Source organism: Athene cunicularia (assembly GCF_003259725.1).
Source record: "Athene cunicularia isolate RWA chromosome 5 unlocalized genomic scaffold, athCun1 chr5_part2, whole genome shotgun sequence".
NCBI lineage: Eukaryota > Metazoa > Chordata > Aves > Strigiformes > Strigidae > Athene > Athene cunicularia.
In genome coordinates, this window is record NW_020799102.1 from 1,859,826 (window position 1) to 1,877,467 (window position 17,642).

Consider the following 17,642-nt stretch of genomic DNA (forward strand, 5'->3'; position numbering starts at 1 on the left):
GGGCTCACCTTGCCCTCTGTGCCAGGTGATGGTGGTGCAGGAAGGAGACCCGTCCTGCTGTGCATCATTCTGTTGTCGTTGTTTTTCCTCTCCCCATCCTGGAGGGTGTGTTGCCCCTAGCTGGCCGCCCCATGGAGGTGGGGGGGGTGGGGGTCAATAAAAGAGATGGCAGGGGACGTTCGCTGTCCCTGCATGGCCTGGCCTCTCTGTTGTCTTCTGTCCGTCGTCTGTGTGGCCAGGCGAGCGAGGGGGCACCGTGGGGAGGGCGACGCACCCCTTGTCCCTCTCAGTCGCCTTTGCACTAGTCTGTTCCCAGCCGTCCTTAGCATGGGATGTTATTTTCTACCTCAAGGCAGAAAAACCTCTTTCCCCAGGAAAATCCCCCTTTTGGGTGGCTCTGAAGCCAGGGGAGCTGTGGCAGTGTGATCTCTCCTCCACCTGAGCCCCGGGCTTCCCCCATTGCAGAAAAACCCTGGCTGGAGCTATGCAAAACCCTCCCGTGATCTGGGGGAGGAGAGGGGTTTCCCCCACCCTCCCTGCGTGCTGGCCGGACGGCTCTCAACATGACACAGTCTTTTCATAACATGACTTTTTTAATGCTGTGTTGCCTACGCAATTAGTTGCTGGCTGAAATAAAACAGATCCGTGCCTCTCTGCATGTGTGTGTATATCTATCCCGATAGATATACATGGAGACAGGGGTTGCCCTCCGGTTGCAGGGGACAGAAATTGGTGGCTAACTCCGTGCACGTCTCCACGGGGCCGCCCTGCTCCCTTCTCTCCTGCAAGGCGAAGCCTTGATAATGCCGACTGTGCTGGCCCTAGGTGCCTGCAGTACCTGGGGGGGCTTTCTGGGCTTGCAGGGCTCGGGGTCTTTTCCCAGGAGTCGGGCCCCAGCGCGCATCCTCACCCGGTGTTTTCCCAAGTACCAAGTCTCCACCCTGGATGGGCTGGGGTCCTGTGGGTGTGTTTGTGTGTCAGGGGAGAGTAGGGGGGTGTTGCGCAGCTTCCTCTGGCTTTTTGGGGCCAGCCTGGGGGAAAGAAGATACAGCTGTGCTCAGGGCTTCCTTCTCCTTGGGCACCAGTGTCCCCAGCAGCTGGCTGAAGGGCCCTGGGCCTCCTTTTTTGGTTTTGGGGCAGAGGGACTGCTGGGGCATGGTTTGCAGTGGAAGGGAAACTCATTTGTCTCTGAAGGGGCTGAGCTCCGGGACAGTTTGGAGGGAGGAGATGCTGCTGTGGAGGTGCAGGGGCTGATGACAGGCTGACCCTGGGTTGGATCCAAGGTCAGCCAGGGAGGGATGTCTGACGGGCCACGGAGCCTCCCAGGTGCGCGAGGCTGGAGCTTGGGGGTGCGGTGGAGGACAAGAGCGCGTGTCACCCCGTGGAGGGGTGAGCCTGGGGCCCCCCTGGGGAGAGAGACCCTTGGCTCCGGGGGGTGAGGGGCAGTGGGCTGGTGACGCAGCGCAGCTTTGTCCCTGGAAGGGGTGTTGGGTGGGGGCTTTGCCAGGGTTTGGGGCACAAGGCATCACCTGGCAGCTGCAGGGGGGTGGGACACTCACGCCGTCAGCCTCTCTGGCTCTTGCTGGTACCCCTCACCCACGCTCAGCACAGTGCTGTCCTCGGGCCTCGCGGCGGCCGCGCTGTCCCCTTCGCTCACCGCGCGGTACCCCCTCGCCTTGTACCTCTGGCGGCTGTAGTAGAGCATGGCCAGGGTGGTGGCCAGCCCTGCCAGGACTGCCGCGGTGATGCCAGCCACCTCGCCCCCCGTCAGCCCCCGGCTCCTCACCATCTCCGCCGTGTGCCGGACCTCTTCGGGCTGGGCCAGCCGCCACATGTGGCTCTGCCCATCCCTGACCCAGGCGCTGCCCCCGTCCCCGCTGCTCACCAGCACGGTGTCGATGGCCGGCAGGTTGGTGGGGGGCCGGCTGAAGGGTGGCAGGCGGGCGGGCGGCAGGGAGCCCCCCGTGAAGACACCAGCCCGGACACAGTACTGCACCTGGCAGCTATCGCTGATGAGCGCCAAGTGCTGGCTGAAGCCTGGGGGGCAGCTTTTGGCATAGGGGTCCTCAGCCGTGCCCTGGTGCTGCCCCACCAGGGGGTTCCCTGCCTGGCAGCTGAAGAAGCCCCCAAAGGGCACTGCGTACTGGCCACCCGCCTCATAATCCTGGCTCACACACACCCTGAGCTCATCGAAGAGCTTCAGCGGGAAGTACCCTGAGGGGCAGGACTGGGCACCGGTGATGGAGTTGGCGCTGTGGGCGCTGTACAGCCCCCCAAAGAGGTATCCCGAGCCTGGGGCCACTGGCCCGTTCGTGGCACACCAGTAGGCGCTGAACTGTACCCGGGAGAGCCAGAAGATGTCCTGGCACACACGGTGGCAGAAGATGCCCAAGGTGCACTTGTTGTGGCACTCCAGGTGGCTGTGGCCTTCCTCCCGCTCCTGCGTGCCCAGCAGCACTGGAGTGTAGGTGGTGGGGCAGGAAAAAGCCCCAGTGAGGGGGTTCCTCTGCTCCAGCGCCCGGCACAGTGTGCTGGTGTCGGGGCCAGCCAGCCCCGCACACTCCTGGAAGACTCCCCCGAAGGTGAAGTTGGTAACGACACCCTCACAGGAGCCATCGTCGGCATTGGCATGGAAGTTGAAGTTGGGAGAGGTGATGTCAGTGCAGCCCGGGTAGGTATTGAAGGTGTAGTAGCGGCGGATCGCCATCTCCACTCGCCTGGCCAGCTTCTTCACCATGGGCGTGGGTAGCTCCGGCAGGGTGCTGGGGTTGATGAAGAAGTACAGGGGCAGCCCTGAGCGGTCGAGAGCCACCAGCTGGTTTCTGATCCCCTCCTGCCAGGTCTTTAGGGTGATACCTGGGTAAAAGGGGGTGCCACCGATGCTCTCTACCCTAGAGTTGGTGCGGTTCTCTAGATACTGCTTGGTGAAGCCAGAGCTGATGTCCAGGGACTCCTCGTTTTTCACGCTGATGATGCTGTGGAAGGCCACGCCTGCCGAGGCCGTGACCGCACTCCGTGCGGCCCAGCTGTCCTTCAGGAAGGTGGCCTTGATCTGATCCTCCTGCACCAAGCTGGCCCCAGCATCCACGGAGGTGATGGTGTGGGTGCCATAGTTAAGCACCAGCACCTCAGCCAGAAAATCAGCCATCCGCGTCTGGTTGTTCTCCAGGTGGCTGGCAATCATCAGCAGCTGCTTCTTGAAGCCCTTGTCCAGGACTGCCCCTGGGTTGATCTTGGCTGTGTAAACCAGGTTCCTGACTTGCACTCGGGTGGTGACAGCGTGGTCTTTCACTTGGTGGGTCTTGGTCCGGTGGAAGTCATAGGAGAACTTGCCATTGATGGAGGAGAAGAGGCACAGCTCCAGGTTGATGGAGGCAGAGGTGACACTTTGGTAATCTTTCCAGGACTCAATGATCTCGGAGTTGAAGTCCAGGTTGCTCTGCTTGCGAGGGATAGTGAAGATTTCATCTGGGATTATGTAAGATCCGTCTTCTGTGGTCTTACACAGTGAGTAGCTCAGGTTGATAACTCTGCCCATATCCAAATTCCTGAGGTTATCCCAGCCCCCTCCCGGCAGGACTTCCAGACTTGGGAGCTTCAGGGCCTGCTTGCACTCTGAAAACCCCGCAGAGGAGGACAGCTCCTGGGACTGCTCAGCCCCTCTCACCCAAACCACTGACACCCAGGCGAGCAGGACCCCCCCCAGCACCCAGCCCATGGCTGAATCGGCACAGGGCCCTCACCAGGCGTCCGAGCGGTGAGGCGGGAGCTGAGGAAATGAGCTGACTGGGGTTGCAGCTGCTGGGTGGTTCCTCCTTTTGGGGGTTGAATTAACAAAAGGGAAAGGAGAAGTGAGAACTGATGAAGGTGAGAAATGACCGAGTGGATCTGAGGCAAGTGGGTGGGAAGCAGAAAACAGAAGTGCCCGGAGCTCAATGCCTCCCTGTTGCAAAATCTCCTTCTCCCCATGAAAGCTGCTCTGCTGGGGATGGAGCAGGGAGAAAGCTCGGCGCTGTGCCCAGGGAATTGCACTGCATGAATCTCCCTTGGCCAGTACTTGGGTGACTCCCTCAGATGAATCCCCCTTGTCCCTGGGTGACCCTGGCTCCTTTGTGCCATGCAAGGGACACCTGTCCCCAGCCCTACAGCCTTGGGGTCCCGCTCTCATGACGGGGTGAGATCTGGCCCCGGTTGCATGGGCTTTGTCACTGACTCCGAGGCTTTTCTCTGTGGCAAACGTGAGGAGAGGAAGGGTGGAGGTGGTGCAGTGTGGTTTTGGTGTGGGGGACAGTGCACAGCTTGTCTCTCTTCTCTCGTGGGGAAGAGGCTGCCCAAGACCCTGCGTCAGGCACTGGTGGGTTTGGAGGTTCCCCCTCATGGGGACCAGCCTGTGGCACAGGTGTCGGTCGCCCTATACCAACATCTACATTAGGCCCCTCTGCAGTCTCCTCTACTCCATCCCTGTCCTTCCCCCGGGGTCTCCAGTGTCCCCAGCTGGGAAAAACGCCTCCTGCTCAGGACTGCTGAGCCATGGGAGGCTGGTCCCAGTGGTGCTGAGGCGGCTCTGCTCAGGGATGTTGGTGTTTGTTTGGGCCCCCATTTCAGCGGCACAGGGCAGCTGCTGCATGTTTTGGGGAATAAACAGTTAAAGCAGCTTCTGCTGTGAAAGCTGTGACTTTCCATATGGACAGGCTCACTTCCCCTATTTTTGCTGGTTAGTTCCTCTTCCCAGGATGGTTCTGGCATGGAATGAGGCTGAAGCAAGAGCTGTGATGGGGGCGGGGGGGATGGCTATAGATGCGTGTGTGCTTTTGCCAGGATAACGCTGGGATGGGGTAGGGAACAGATGACAGGAACACTGTCGGGGATGGTCTCCTGGCCCCAGTGTGGGGCTTGGGCCCCAGAGTAGCTGGAAAACACTGATGTGGGGAGCCGCTTGCTGGAGGCTCCCACACCAACCTGGAGCCATCTGCATTTCACACTGGGCTGGGAGTTCAGCCCACCTAAAATCCAGCCATGCGTTTTGCTGTCACCCAACTTCGAAGTCTAAGCAGATATGCTGGTTTTGGCTGGGACAGAGTAAATTTTATTTATAGCAGCTAGTATGAGGCTATGTTTTGGAATATCCCTTTGGTTGGTGGGGGTCAGTTGTCCCAGCTGTGTCTCCTCCCAACTCCTTGTGCACCCCCAGTCTACTCACTGGTTGGGTAGTGTGAGAAGCAGAAAAGGCCTTGGCTCTGTGTAAGCACTGCTCAGTGATAACTAAAACATCCCTGTATTATCAACACTGTTTCCAGCACAAATACAAACCACAGTCTCATACTGGCTAGTATGTAGAAAATTAATTCTATCCCAGCCAAAAGCAGTATAGCAGTGGCCCCTGGTGCAGCAATGGCTGAGGTCCCTGGGATTGGAGGAGGGAGAGAAGCCCTGTGGGGCAGACAGGAGCTGCCTTGTCTCTCCACCATGCAGGAGCAGCTCCCAAATGGAAACCAGGGCTTCTCTACGCTGTGCCTGCTGCTGCAAGCCATCCTGTCCCGTGGTGACTAAGATGTGGCCAAGCAAGGCAAAACCTGTCTGCTGCACCCATCTGAGGGATTAAAAAAAAAAAAAAATTCCTTCCTGATCACCAGAGGGAATAAGCAAATGCCAAAGTAGGAGAGCAAGCCATGCTCACCGGTTGGTGGGCGCTGGTAGGGGAGGCAGAGCCCTGGGTAGGGCTGCTGCCGCCATCCAGAGGGTGAGGAAGGGGAAGCAAGGGAGGATGGCCACCCGCAGAGCTGCAGGTGCTGGACCAGGAGGGGAAATGTGGTTTGGACCTTCCCCCGGCAACAGCAGAGCCATTAAATGCTTGGGACATGGGTGAGGGGTGGACGTGCTGCTCACAAGCAGCCACAGCGCTGATGCAGCCCAACTCAGCAGGGCCTGGGATGGATAGGGGCAAGGCAAAACCTTTTTTGTGCCGCTGCTGGGTGCCAGGTCTGACTTCTGGCCTCATTGCCGGGTCTGGCAGGGACACTTGGCCACCTGAGTCCCAGCCCCAAGGACACGGTGCCCTGGCATGCCAGGTTCATGCATCATCATCCTCATCATCATGCCAGGGCTTTCTGTGGGCTGGGATTCCCTGCAGTGTGCGTTGTGATAGCCTCCTCCTGCTGCTTGTTCCCAGCACTGGGAAGCTGAGAATAAATTAGGCTGGGAAGGTGACGCAGTTCAGTGCTCTGGCTGTAAAAAGCAAGTGGCCTTAGGAAAATGGCCAAGCGCTACTACGACATGTATCAGTTTGCAGCAAAGTTCTTGGTGGGAGGAATTAGAGATTGTTACTCAGTGAACAGAAACCCCCCAGATTGTAACAACTGAGCAGTATGAGCCTAGGTGCTTGCAGGGATCACCGCGGACTCGTGTTAAACCAGGAAAGCATGAGGTATGGGACAGCCACCAGGCCTTGTGTCAGCCAGCGGGTGGCTGGTTGCTGGCTTGGATTGCTGCTCAGCACCAAAGCATGGAAATTGCTTAGGACTGATGAAAACCTGTGTATATATTGTGTCAATAAATAAATAGAGTCTCTATATACACACCCACACATATAGATATTTAAGCTTTTCTTGGCTATGCAGAAAACTGAAAGGAGCGGGGGGGGGGGCATACTTTGCCAAGAAACAAACCTTTTGTCCTCATTGATGTTTTATTTTTAGGCAGAGCTTGGAAAATCTCGTCACAATGAGAAGCAGAGAAATGAGAGTTTAAAAGCCATCAAAATTAACCATGTGGGATTTTTCAGTTTTGATCCCTTTTCTGGCTGTGACTATTAGCAGTTGGTTATGGTGTTCTGAGGAGAAAGCAGGACTGAGCAATTCTGCGAGCTCTGTGCTCAATGCCTGTCCTGGTAAGTGAAGAGGACAGAGTGGGAACTCGGGCCATCCAGATGCAGGTATGACTTGAGTGCTTTTAAGCGTGGTCCTGGCTGCTTGTTTTAATTAATGTCTCTGCATTAAGATGGTAATTTGATCCAGTGTCAAGACCTGCCTCCTAGAGAGACTCAGACTCAAAGCACCTTCAGGCAGAAGGGCCCTTTCTGTTGTAAGTCAGCTGCAACCTGTTTTTCTACACGTGATCTCCTGAAACTTAGGGCCGTGTAGACCATCTCAACAGAGTCAGGACATTGCCCAGCAGAGAGCTGCAAAAGCAGCGAGGAGCCCAGGAGGCCCCTGGGGACAGTTTCACCATGCCCTGATGGGCACCATGCACTCAGGAGTAAGTACGTGTTGTGGTTTAACCCCAGCCAGCAACTAAGCACCAGGCAGCCACTCACTCACTCTTCCCTGTCCCCAGTGGGATGGGGAGGAGAATCAGAAAAAAAGTAAACCTTGACAGTTCAGATAAGAACAGTTTAATAAATAAAGTAATAACAACAATAGTAGAATAATAATGATAATACTAATGAAAAGAAATATAACAAAAAAGAGAGAGAAATAAAACCAGCTCTCCCCTAAGATGCCAAAGCCTGCTTTGTGTAAGAGGGACTTTTTACTTCATGAGAAGATACTCTGCATATATGGTATTTGGAGATGCTGTGAAGACTGGTGACCCACAATGCAATTGCTCACCACCTGCTGACCAATGCCCAGGCAGCGATCTGCCCCTCCTGCCCAACTCCCCCCAGTTTATACGCTGAGCATGATGTTCTGTGCCATGGAATGTCCCTTTGGCTGGTTGGGGTCAGCTGTCTTGTCCATGCTCCTTCCCAGCTTCTTGTGCACTTCCTCGCTGTCAAAGCATGGGAAACTGAAAAATCCTCAATTTAGGGTAAGTGCTACTTAGCAAAAACTAAACCATCAGTGTCTTATCAACATTATTCTCACACTAAATAGAAAACACAGCACTGTACCAGTTACTAAGTAGAAAATTAACTCTATCCCAGCCAAAACCAGGACAGTATGTCTCGCCTGACCTTGATGCACTGGATGCTAACTTTGGTTATTTTTGCTCCCTGTCCCACCTGATGCAGACCAGTGCTTTAAGTTCCTCTTAAATTAACATCATTTAAATCCACTGGTTTTTGTGTGTTTCTGTCCCATGCTGCTTGTGCAGCCTCTGGCACCAAAAGTGTAGAAAAGAGTCTTTAAGCACTTACAGACTGTCTTCTTCCTGGGTAAATTTTTTAGCAATACCCTTGCAGCACCATAAGAAGTGGGAGTAATTAGGGGCATGCTAGTTACTCCCTTTGTGAGCACATTTCCCAGGGAATCTAGTTGCAGGTGAGTGGCACCATTTAACAGGCCCTGTACCATCCCCATCCCACAGCAGCCTGTGTGCCAGCTCTGTGGGGGTCAGGTGGTGCAGCTGCTGGAGGCACTTGTGGCAGATGCGAAGCACAGATACTCCCAGCATGCTCTTTTGGAGAATATTTATTGAAAAGGTATTGACTGTGACTGTTCCTACCGCTTTGCTTACCTGGGTTTACAGGGGATTTCCTAGCTTTGGAGAAGGAAAAAGAAACCTGGCAGGAATCACTGGGTGATTCTGCCACCAGCAGGCCAGGCTTGCTCAGTGCCTGAACACTGTTATGGGTGTGTAATCAATATTGGATAATTCTGCCCAGGGCATTTCACTTTTCTTCATGTTGATCAAAACCTGTATTTTTCTCAGTGGACACCAACATTATTTCTGGTTGCATGTAACATATGCTTATTCTCTCTAAGTGCTGTTTGAAAACAGGGAAGTAGCTTTAAAACTGTGAAAATCTCAGGAAGGATAACTTTAAATTACTACAATTTGTGGGTACATCGGTGATGAGAATAGATTCAGTAGCAACATTAAAAGCAGCAGAACTTCAAGCACATGATTTCATAGGGTTGGAAGAAGGATGAGTAAACTAGTGCCCCTGTCACTCAGCGCTACCCAGCATGGTGTGTAAGGCCTTGGGTTGGATCAAACGGGCTGCTTCTGCCATCAGACCAGAACTGCGTTCCCCCTGTGAGACATAAGTTATGCAGGTGAGAGAGAAATGTATTCCTGGAAATAAAACCCTAGAACACAGTGTCATGTGACATAGTGCTACACTGAGACATTCGGAGCCTGAATTTCAGAGAAGGTGAGGTCAGGAGTCAGATACTCTGCAATTCTGGAAAGCTCCGTCTTTATAACGTCTCCTTTGCCAGGCATGGTTACCATAACCTGGGTCACATTGCTTAAGGTCATTCTGTTATTTAGGTAACTAATGAGAAGACATGCAAGTCCTTCCTAACACTGAAGCATTAATTTTATGCTTTTTTTGGTCTGTTTTTCAAACCTATGTGCCTGCACTACTGATTTGCTCTTCCTTTTCCAAGCCAAATGCATTTACCACTCAACACCAAAGGATGATTAAAACTGGACTCAGAGCAGGTATGGAGGATGATCGCTGGCATTAAACCATTTGACACTGCAGTACCATTAGGCAGTTTGGCTGTTGACATGCCCTTTCTACTGCTAACCCAGTTCAGGTAACCAAGTGGCCTTGTGTAAAGCCAACATTACAAGGGAGCTGCAGAATAAATGAGGAAGCTAAACTGATTTCTGTTCAGATCTCAAGAAGTTATCTTTTTTTTTTTTTTTTTTAAATCTTTCACAGTGGTTACTCTCCAATTTGCATCTTACTAGTTTTAATTCTTTTTGATAAACTAATTTTCTCCTCTAGCTTCCTAGTATTAGGGGACAGCTAAGGCCTCAATTCAGGGCAAATTAGAATAAAACGAAGGTTTCTTTGTAATAGTGTAACCTGCTTAGCCTACTTACAGTGAGAAAGCAAAATGCAGAAAGGAAATGTCAATATACAGTTACAGTGATTTGACACTTGTTTACTTCTTAAGAACCTGACAGCAGGAGGAGAGCACTCAGGTCTGAGTTCCAGCAGGTGGTTCCACTTGGGCCTTTGGGAGGATACTGGAAAAAACAGCTGAACAACACCTGATTGCACTCTGCAGCAGTGATTTCTGTCATTACTCCAGCAGATTAGACACTCTTCAAAGCTACACACCCCGGTGTGTGTTCAGTACTGGGAGGTGGCCTGAAGCTGGATGTCCAGAGCAACAATCTTTGTGAGTTACTTTCACATGAACCCCAAGCTTTCCACATAAGGTATGTGTAAGCATCCATATGGCTGCATACTGCAACGTGGTTACAGGAGGAACAGTGACATGGCCCACAAAAAGGTGACAGTAAATGATGGGGTTGAGACTGGATAGAACAAGCCTCAGACACTGGCTGTTTAAATGGGCGCTGGAAATCTCAATTTCTGACTTTTTTTCTGCCAGTATGCCATTCCCAGTGCTACTTTTGAACAACTCTGTGGCCATACAGTTCAGGAACTAGCCCAACAAAGAATAAACCAGCAAAAAGAAAAGAGAGTATTATTCAGTGACATCAAAAGTCCCTGCTCAAGTTCACTATTCACCCCCTCCCTCTGTCAAAAGACAGAAACTTTTCCCTATATCTCAATATATATCCTAAGCCCCAGTTTAACCGAGCTAAAAGTCCAATTCCACATCTGTAGAGGCAGAATCTGTAAAAACACTCTGTAAAGTATATAAGGTCAAATAAAGAGAAATTAAAATGGATCTTTGGTCAGATTAAAGGTAGTGTTTTTATCAGCATGGAATAATTTAGATTTGGGAACTTTTGCCCTGCAGACGGGAATGTTCAGCTATCTCATCGCTATAAATTAGAAGGAATCCTTCAGGGAATATATTCACCCTTAGAAGGAATATTTGAATCTTCAGCTATGTTAGTATAAACTCAGCTGCCAACAGGGTATAAATCTGATCATTATATTTAATCCTAACTAGCATTAAATATGATCACGACGAATGGGTGCATTCCAGAATAAAGGCATATGCATTCTCGAGACAGGAATTTACAAATGTGATAGTTATGACAAGTAATAAACTCCAGATTCTAAACACCTCAACTGCAGACAAGCACTGCGTGGCTGAAGCCTTGCGCAGCTGGTTTTGAGTCAGCAAGGACTCTCCTTGCAGCGCTGCATGCTCGCTCTCCTCCTGCGCTGTCTCCCTTGTGTCTGTCCCAGTCAGTGCTCGGCTGCTGCTCACGCTGGCCTGCCCCTCCAGCACCGTGTGTGCTCCATTAGCCTGGGTTGTGCTGTGCTCCACAGGTGCCTGCAGAGAGCTTTGAAGGAGACGCTGAGACAGAGTAAGGTGCCAGAAAGATTCTCCTGCTTTGGAAATATTTTTACTTCCCTTGCTACCTGTCTTACAGAGCTGACATTGGCTGAACTCCTTAACATATTTTCTGCCTGAGCCCGCTCCCAGAACTCAGATGCTGTAGGCTAGACTAAGAGTTGGGATGAGGTAATTGACAGTGAGGTGGAGTTGTTTGGCCCTCTTCCTGTCACAGAGAGTAAGTTCCTTATTTCTGTCAGCAGGACACTGGAGATTCCCTGTACTGTGATGAGAACTCCCTCTTTTGCAGGTATTTTTAATAAGAAGAGCGTTGTCTTTCTCGAGAAAGTGGTCTCCGAATCTGTGAAAAAAATCCAAAAGAATCAGAAGGCCTCTGAAGGTTGGTGCTACATTGAAAGAACCTGACAGAGCTTCTGTGACCCTTAATTGGGAAGGCATAAACTTATTACAGGGTATGTTTCACTCTTAACTTGTAGCAAGACAAAATAACCTTTAATTCCTGTCTTCTTGCATTCAAATGTAGGATATGAGCAGACTAACCAGAAAAGTTTCTTCCCCTGCTTCATGCAGGGAACATGTAATAGGAAAAATAATGTAGCTGGCTATTTTAGGTGATCTATGAACTATTAAGTAGGAACAAGAGCTGCATCAGAACTGAGAATCTGGCTTCTATTTTTACCTTTTGGGACAGAAACATCACAGCTATCTATTTTACTGTGTTTCTAATTAATTAAGCAGTAATGAAAATGAGTGTGTACCGTTAATGTGCATTTCGTACATTTGTACATCAAGCTGTGTACAGTGCACTGTGTGTACATATGTACGGTATGTACATACACACAGTATGTACATAAAGTGTACAACTGGATTTAAAAACATACCTTCTATGGAAAAAACACCAGAAGAAAACTGAATCTGAACATATATGAAACTTATTTTAATCCTTACAAGTTTTGCTCTTGCTGTTTAATTCATTTTCCAGCTTCTGTCCTTAGGCACTTTTATAAATAAAAGCTTTCATTAACTCTCCTTCTGGCACTGAGATATTTCTAATCTTTCATCCACACAATCTAAGCTATCCAGCTACAAACAGGTGTTTATTTCTATTTATCTCACTTGTTGGTGACATTTTTCTATTAATTTTAATTAGTGCATTCCATCCTGACTTGTATTCTGTGCAGATGCTTATTTACCAGTTACATCCTCAAGCTCCTTATCATAACTAATGAAAATATGAAGTATGAGCTCATCAAAACACACAAACCCCTTTCCTTGCAAAGGACAGAGGATTATTTGATTTAAATTAGAATTTGGATAGAACGACAATCAAATAAAAGTCAGAGCTTTAATATCTGCCAGGTATTGCTTAGTTTACACAGTTCTCGAGCTTATTTTTAATTGTACTCCAGCAAAATCATACTTAGAACTGGACTCTCTCAAAAATTTGTTAACTCCGTTAAAGCTTGTTTATATATGAACATTGCGTCTATACAGCTTAATGAATTTAGTTGTGCTTTAATTACATTAATGCCAACTTTTTGGAACAATGTCCATATACCATGCTGACAGTCTCTGTAAGCAAATACATTGAAGTTGGTAAAGTAATGTACAAAACATCTCTAAGGCCTTATGTACTTTAGATTAGTTTAGCAATTACATCAGTGTAGCTGTGTGTTTGATGTTGTTGTCGTGATTTCCTTCCCAAGTGATACAAATGAAGCTGCAGAAAGATCTTTCTCTAATATGACAAGAACACCTGCAAACTTGGAGAATTACAGTGGTGTAACTGCATTGGTTAACACACCCCAGATACAGGTTTCATAGGACTGTAAATATTTTTTTAAGGCAAAGTTGGAGTAAAAAAATGCCTCTGCCACAGAATACAAATTCCTTCGTTGATTAAAAATGGATCTGCTAGTATAATTTTGTTCAAAACTTCTAAAAGGGCAGTCTTACTCCTGCAGACTCCTGGGTATTGCATGCATGTAGTGCTATACTGCAGACCTCGTCGTTACCTCAGAACGACTGTACCAGACTCTTCTCTGCCAGTTTCTTCCCACATCTGTGCACCAAGAGCAAGGCCTCTGGCTGCCCTCCTTTCTGAACTGGTTCAGGCAATATACTTTCCCTTTCACTGGGATTACTGTTGTGTTTAGGAAATCAGTCACCTTGGCACGCAACACCCCCAGCACCTGTGCTGAGACACAACTTGGCACCATCAGTGAGCCGCAACAGTCGCAAAACCAACCGCAGACGATAAGTTGAGTGCTTAGGTTTTGTCCGCCCCAATCCTAACCCGGCCAAGGAGGAAGTACCAGGAAGAAAGCACCTGTGCAAAGTCCTTTTTCGAGAAACGTAAGGAATGATGTGACCTATCAGATCATCCATGTGACCTACCACCCATTTCTGCTGGAACAGCGTTCAGGCTCTGCGATGGCTTAGGCGGGGCAGAGGCAACAGCAGGCGCTCTGACCTCCCAGCTGGGCCCTCCGGCACTTCCCTGGCAACCTCTCGGGCAGGCAGGTCAGCTCTGGTGGCATCTGCCTTTCAGGTTGTTACCACTTCTTTTTGCAAGTTACTGCCTCTCTGAGATGCCAGCAAAGTAGCTCCCTGTTCTGTGTAAAGCACAATCAACTGCTTTATTCTAAAGTTTAAGCTGTTAGTTGGAACTGAGTAATTTCTTGCCATATTTATACATCATAAAAGTGTTAAAACAATGCAGTGGTGGTCAGAATGAAGACAATAATAGGGGAAAGCAGGCGAAAGAGTTCTAAATCTGCTCTTCTCCTTAAGAAATTATAACTACAATTTATTTATTAATGCTCCCGTTTTTGATAATTTTCAGTGAGCAGCTCTCAGGAGTAGGATCACTCTCAGTCTCTCTTCCTCCATCCTCTTGCTTACAATTAGCATGACTCAGCCTACAAAGCATCAGCAGTGTCAGTGACTCAGCCCTGTGACACGTGCTCCATCAGTCCATCTAGGCATGATTTAAAAAAGAAGCAAGTACAAGTTTTTGGTGATGTGGGAAGACATCTCTTTCAATTTGATAAAAATAAAATGTTCCATCCAACCACCTACAGAAGGAAGTGACGTCATACAGCTGACCACTTAGCTGGTGCCCTAGGAATTAGCAATGTATTATGTTTCTTTCCAGCAGGTCAAAAAAGCATTTTTCCATTTGGATCACGTGTAATTTGAAAGAACTCATACTCTGTGTTTAAGGTATATTTTCCAAAACCCAATTCACATAAAGCTGGTGGGTACTTGCCTCATTCAATAGATAGTGTCTAAGTGCTGCTCCCACTGGGAAAGCCACTTAGCAAACCTCAGCAGGAGACCAGAGCACTTCTAGCACTGTTTCGCTGCTGAACAAAGCATTGTGCAGCGTATGTTCTGTATCAGGAGGGGTCTAGAAATAAACTTCAAAGACAGAGGAGATTTTATGTTGTTTATGAAGTTATACATTATGTAGAGGGGATACTTTATACATGAAGAGAGTAAATCTCAGTCCACAGCCACTATTCTCTGTGCGCTGTGGAGTGAAGCTGTTTCTGGCAGTGCTGATCTCAACCATGTGTCAAAAGTTTCCTTGATCACTCACTGAGTTCTAGTTACCAAAACTCTTTTTCCTCTGAACACATAATGGATATGGCTTATGGTGGTGTTTTTCACTCTTTGCTTTCTTTCCAATAAATTAATCTAATGTTTTAAATAGAGGTTCTAAGTTTTTTATTTACAGTGAGCCCTAGGGAACATTCCCCTGACATGTCCCTTTTTTTTTTTCTCCTGAGTGAATGCAGAGGTTCTGCTGATATATGTGGATGTCTTTGGAGGCGACTATTTAAATTGTCAGCAGATAATAAACACCACCAACAGTTTGAAAGTTTAGTAAAATAGCCAACACATTCACAACAGCAGCATCCCTCCCCCCAAGGGGAACCAAGAAGAGTCTTCTCATAATCTATGCAGTATATTTCAGCTTCAAGGTATTCGAGTTAATGAACCCTTAAATTTCACTCTGGCAGCAATTCTGGAGCTCTGTAACACTGAGTTGATTAGAAGTATCTTCTCTATTTTTAATGAGACATATACTAACACTGGGAGCTTACTGCAGAATCAGTGTCCTGGGAACCATCTGCAGGCCATACACTTGTACTGAATAGAAGGGGAAACATGGAGCAAATTGGTATTGCTGTAACTTTTGTTGTATGTCTTACAGTGGTGTCTTGCACAGTGGGAACTGCTGAGAATTTAGCAAGAGTCAAGATGTTAGCCTAACCTCTGCTGTCAGGTTACCTGCGTTTGGGTAACGCTGAGGGGCCACCCAATACAAAGCAGGTTAATTAGAAGTCAGACATCCCCTGAAGAAGGCTCTGCCTGACTCCTTGGCTCTGAGTGATCACTGAACAACAAACATGCCAAACTGGGATTCAGGCCTCACTGGACAAACCACTACACCAAAATAAGAGATAGCCCTTGCAGCATTCAGAATTTATTCCACAGCTTTCAAATTTGGTACTTTTTTTTTTACATCTTTAATTTTCTCCTGTTTCAGAATGACTCGGTAAACATTCTTCTGCATAATAATCCAATTTACAGTTTTACTTCCCACATTCTTCAGTTTAGTATCTGATGTTTCATCAGAAGTTATCCTGACAAGAAATAAGTCCCAGTGTTTGAATCATTTTACCTGGAGTACCAGAAGCAATGGGATAATCAGAAAGAGATGACAAACACAATGTGCATTTACAACAGGGGAAAAATGCTATCTGCTACAGTGTCAGCAGTTCCCATCTTGCTAGTATGTACAATTTTCGAGTGAAAGGGTTTGAAATAACAAAGGGTTCTGTCATCTGGCACCAATGATGAGAGCAACAAGTTCACAGACCCAACTGGCTCCTCGCAGCACTAGCCTTTCTGAATTATCAGTTAAAAACATTGAGTGAATTACATGATTTAATGAAATAATTTTAAATAATTTTATTGTAAATTTAAGAAATTCTGAGTAAATTAAGGCTTCATGTGCAATCTGCTCATGAGTTGAAGCTTTATTTGGCATCTGATCACAATTTACAGTTTGGATGATTTCCTCCCACTGGATTTGGCAGAGGCTGTACTTGTATAATAGCGTATTAGACTATTTAGATCTTAAACGAATCATCTTCCTGTAGACACACTGTAACACAAGTGAGTTTTGTAGTGTAGGAGCAAAGCAACACTTTTAAGAGGTCTGCCTTGTGCTGAACTGTATCTTTCTTACTGCTTTATAAAGATCTGTGATCTCAGGGAATACAAATCTGTAAAATCCTACTGCTGTAAAATTACTTACCTGTTGTATCCTGTACAATTTAATACCATATGTTTAGTCATGGTATACAGTTGCAGCCAGAGTATTCAGGTAAGTGAGGCTGAAGTTAAATCTTAGAACTGTGTCCAGCTCTCTCATGAGAACTTCCTCTCTAGAAAAAGACCCCGAAGAAGGGCTAGAGATTTCCAAGTAGATACAGCTGGGGAAGGGGCGAGAGGGTGACACACGATCTCCCTCAGGCACCAAGTCTGTCCAGCAGCTTATGCAGTGCGCGTTGTCTGCAGAGTTTCAGTGTTCCCTCTGGAGAACACTTGCTGTAACGCTTCCCGCGGGCGGGAGGAGTGGAAAGGTTAAGAGATGTCCTATTGCCCCAGGACTGCATGAAGAAATAGGTGCTTCGAGGTCACATTCGGCTTGAATGCCAAGGAATCTGTGCATACGGGGACATGAGGCTCTAGCTTTTCTGAGGGATTTCAAACCGTAAGGTAATGACGGGAAAAGATACGAAGAAAATCCTGAGGCAGCTAGAGTTTGCTTTCTTCCCGGGAAAGGGCAATCCGGCCCATTAGAAACTGCGCGCTGCAGCTTTCTTCTCGAAAGAGAGAAACAGGCTTGAAAAACCTAAAAATCTAACCGCAAAAATCAAATCAGGTTTCTCCTTTTCCCGAAAGCCCCAGAACCGCCCGGGCACCGCCGGAGCCGCGAGTAAGGCCCGAACGTCCCAACCGCCGGCCGAGGGGCTCCCGCCGCCCTCTCTGAGGGAAGCCCCGACCCCCGTTTACAGCTGTAAAGCCGCGCCCACGCCTCACGCTGTCACCGAGGTCAAACAAACCCGCAGCCGGGTTTTATCCCGCTCCCCACAGGCAGGATCGGCCTTAACTTCCAGCCGGGGCCGAGGCGCGGCCGCGTTAAGCGAGCGCCCCGCGCCGTATTTACCCTTAAGTGAGCGCAGCCCCGGTTACCGTATACACCCGCACGGACGTTCCTAGCAAGGAGGCGTTACCGTATTTACCGCCGCTAACGCACAGGCCGCCCAACACGTGCTCCCGTATATCACGGCGCGGAAGCGCAAAGCCGTAATGCCCCTCGCAAAAGCGCATGCGCCTTGCCGCGATGGGGGCGGGAGCGCGACCCGGTGGGGTGAGGAGGAG

General features: G+C 48.9%; 1 protein-coding gene across 1 annotated transcript; it reads right to left on the bottom strand.

Annotated features, from left to right (window-relative positions):
• Positions 1-6: 6 nt before the first annotated feature.
• Positions 7-3,756, bottom strand: MPEG1 (macrophage expressed 1). Its single transcript, XM_026850627.1, has one exon. It carries the CDS (start codon positions 3,716-3,718, stop codon positions 1,556-1,558), a length of 2,163 nt encoding a protein of 720 aa, XP_026706428.1. The 5' UTR covers positions 3,719-3,756; the 3' UTR covers positions 7-1,555.
• Between the last annotated feature and the right edge of the window lie 13,886 nt (positions 3,757-17,642).

What these genes read in the sequence shown, in the direction of transcription:
- MPEG1 (XM_026850627.1), bottom strand. Translation starts at nt 3,718, where the DNA reads ATGGGCTGGGTGCTGGGGGGGGTCCTGCTCGCCTGGGTGTCAGTGGTT.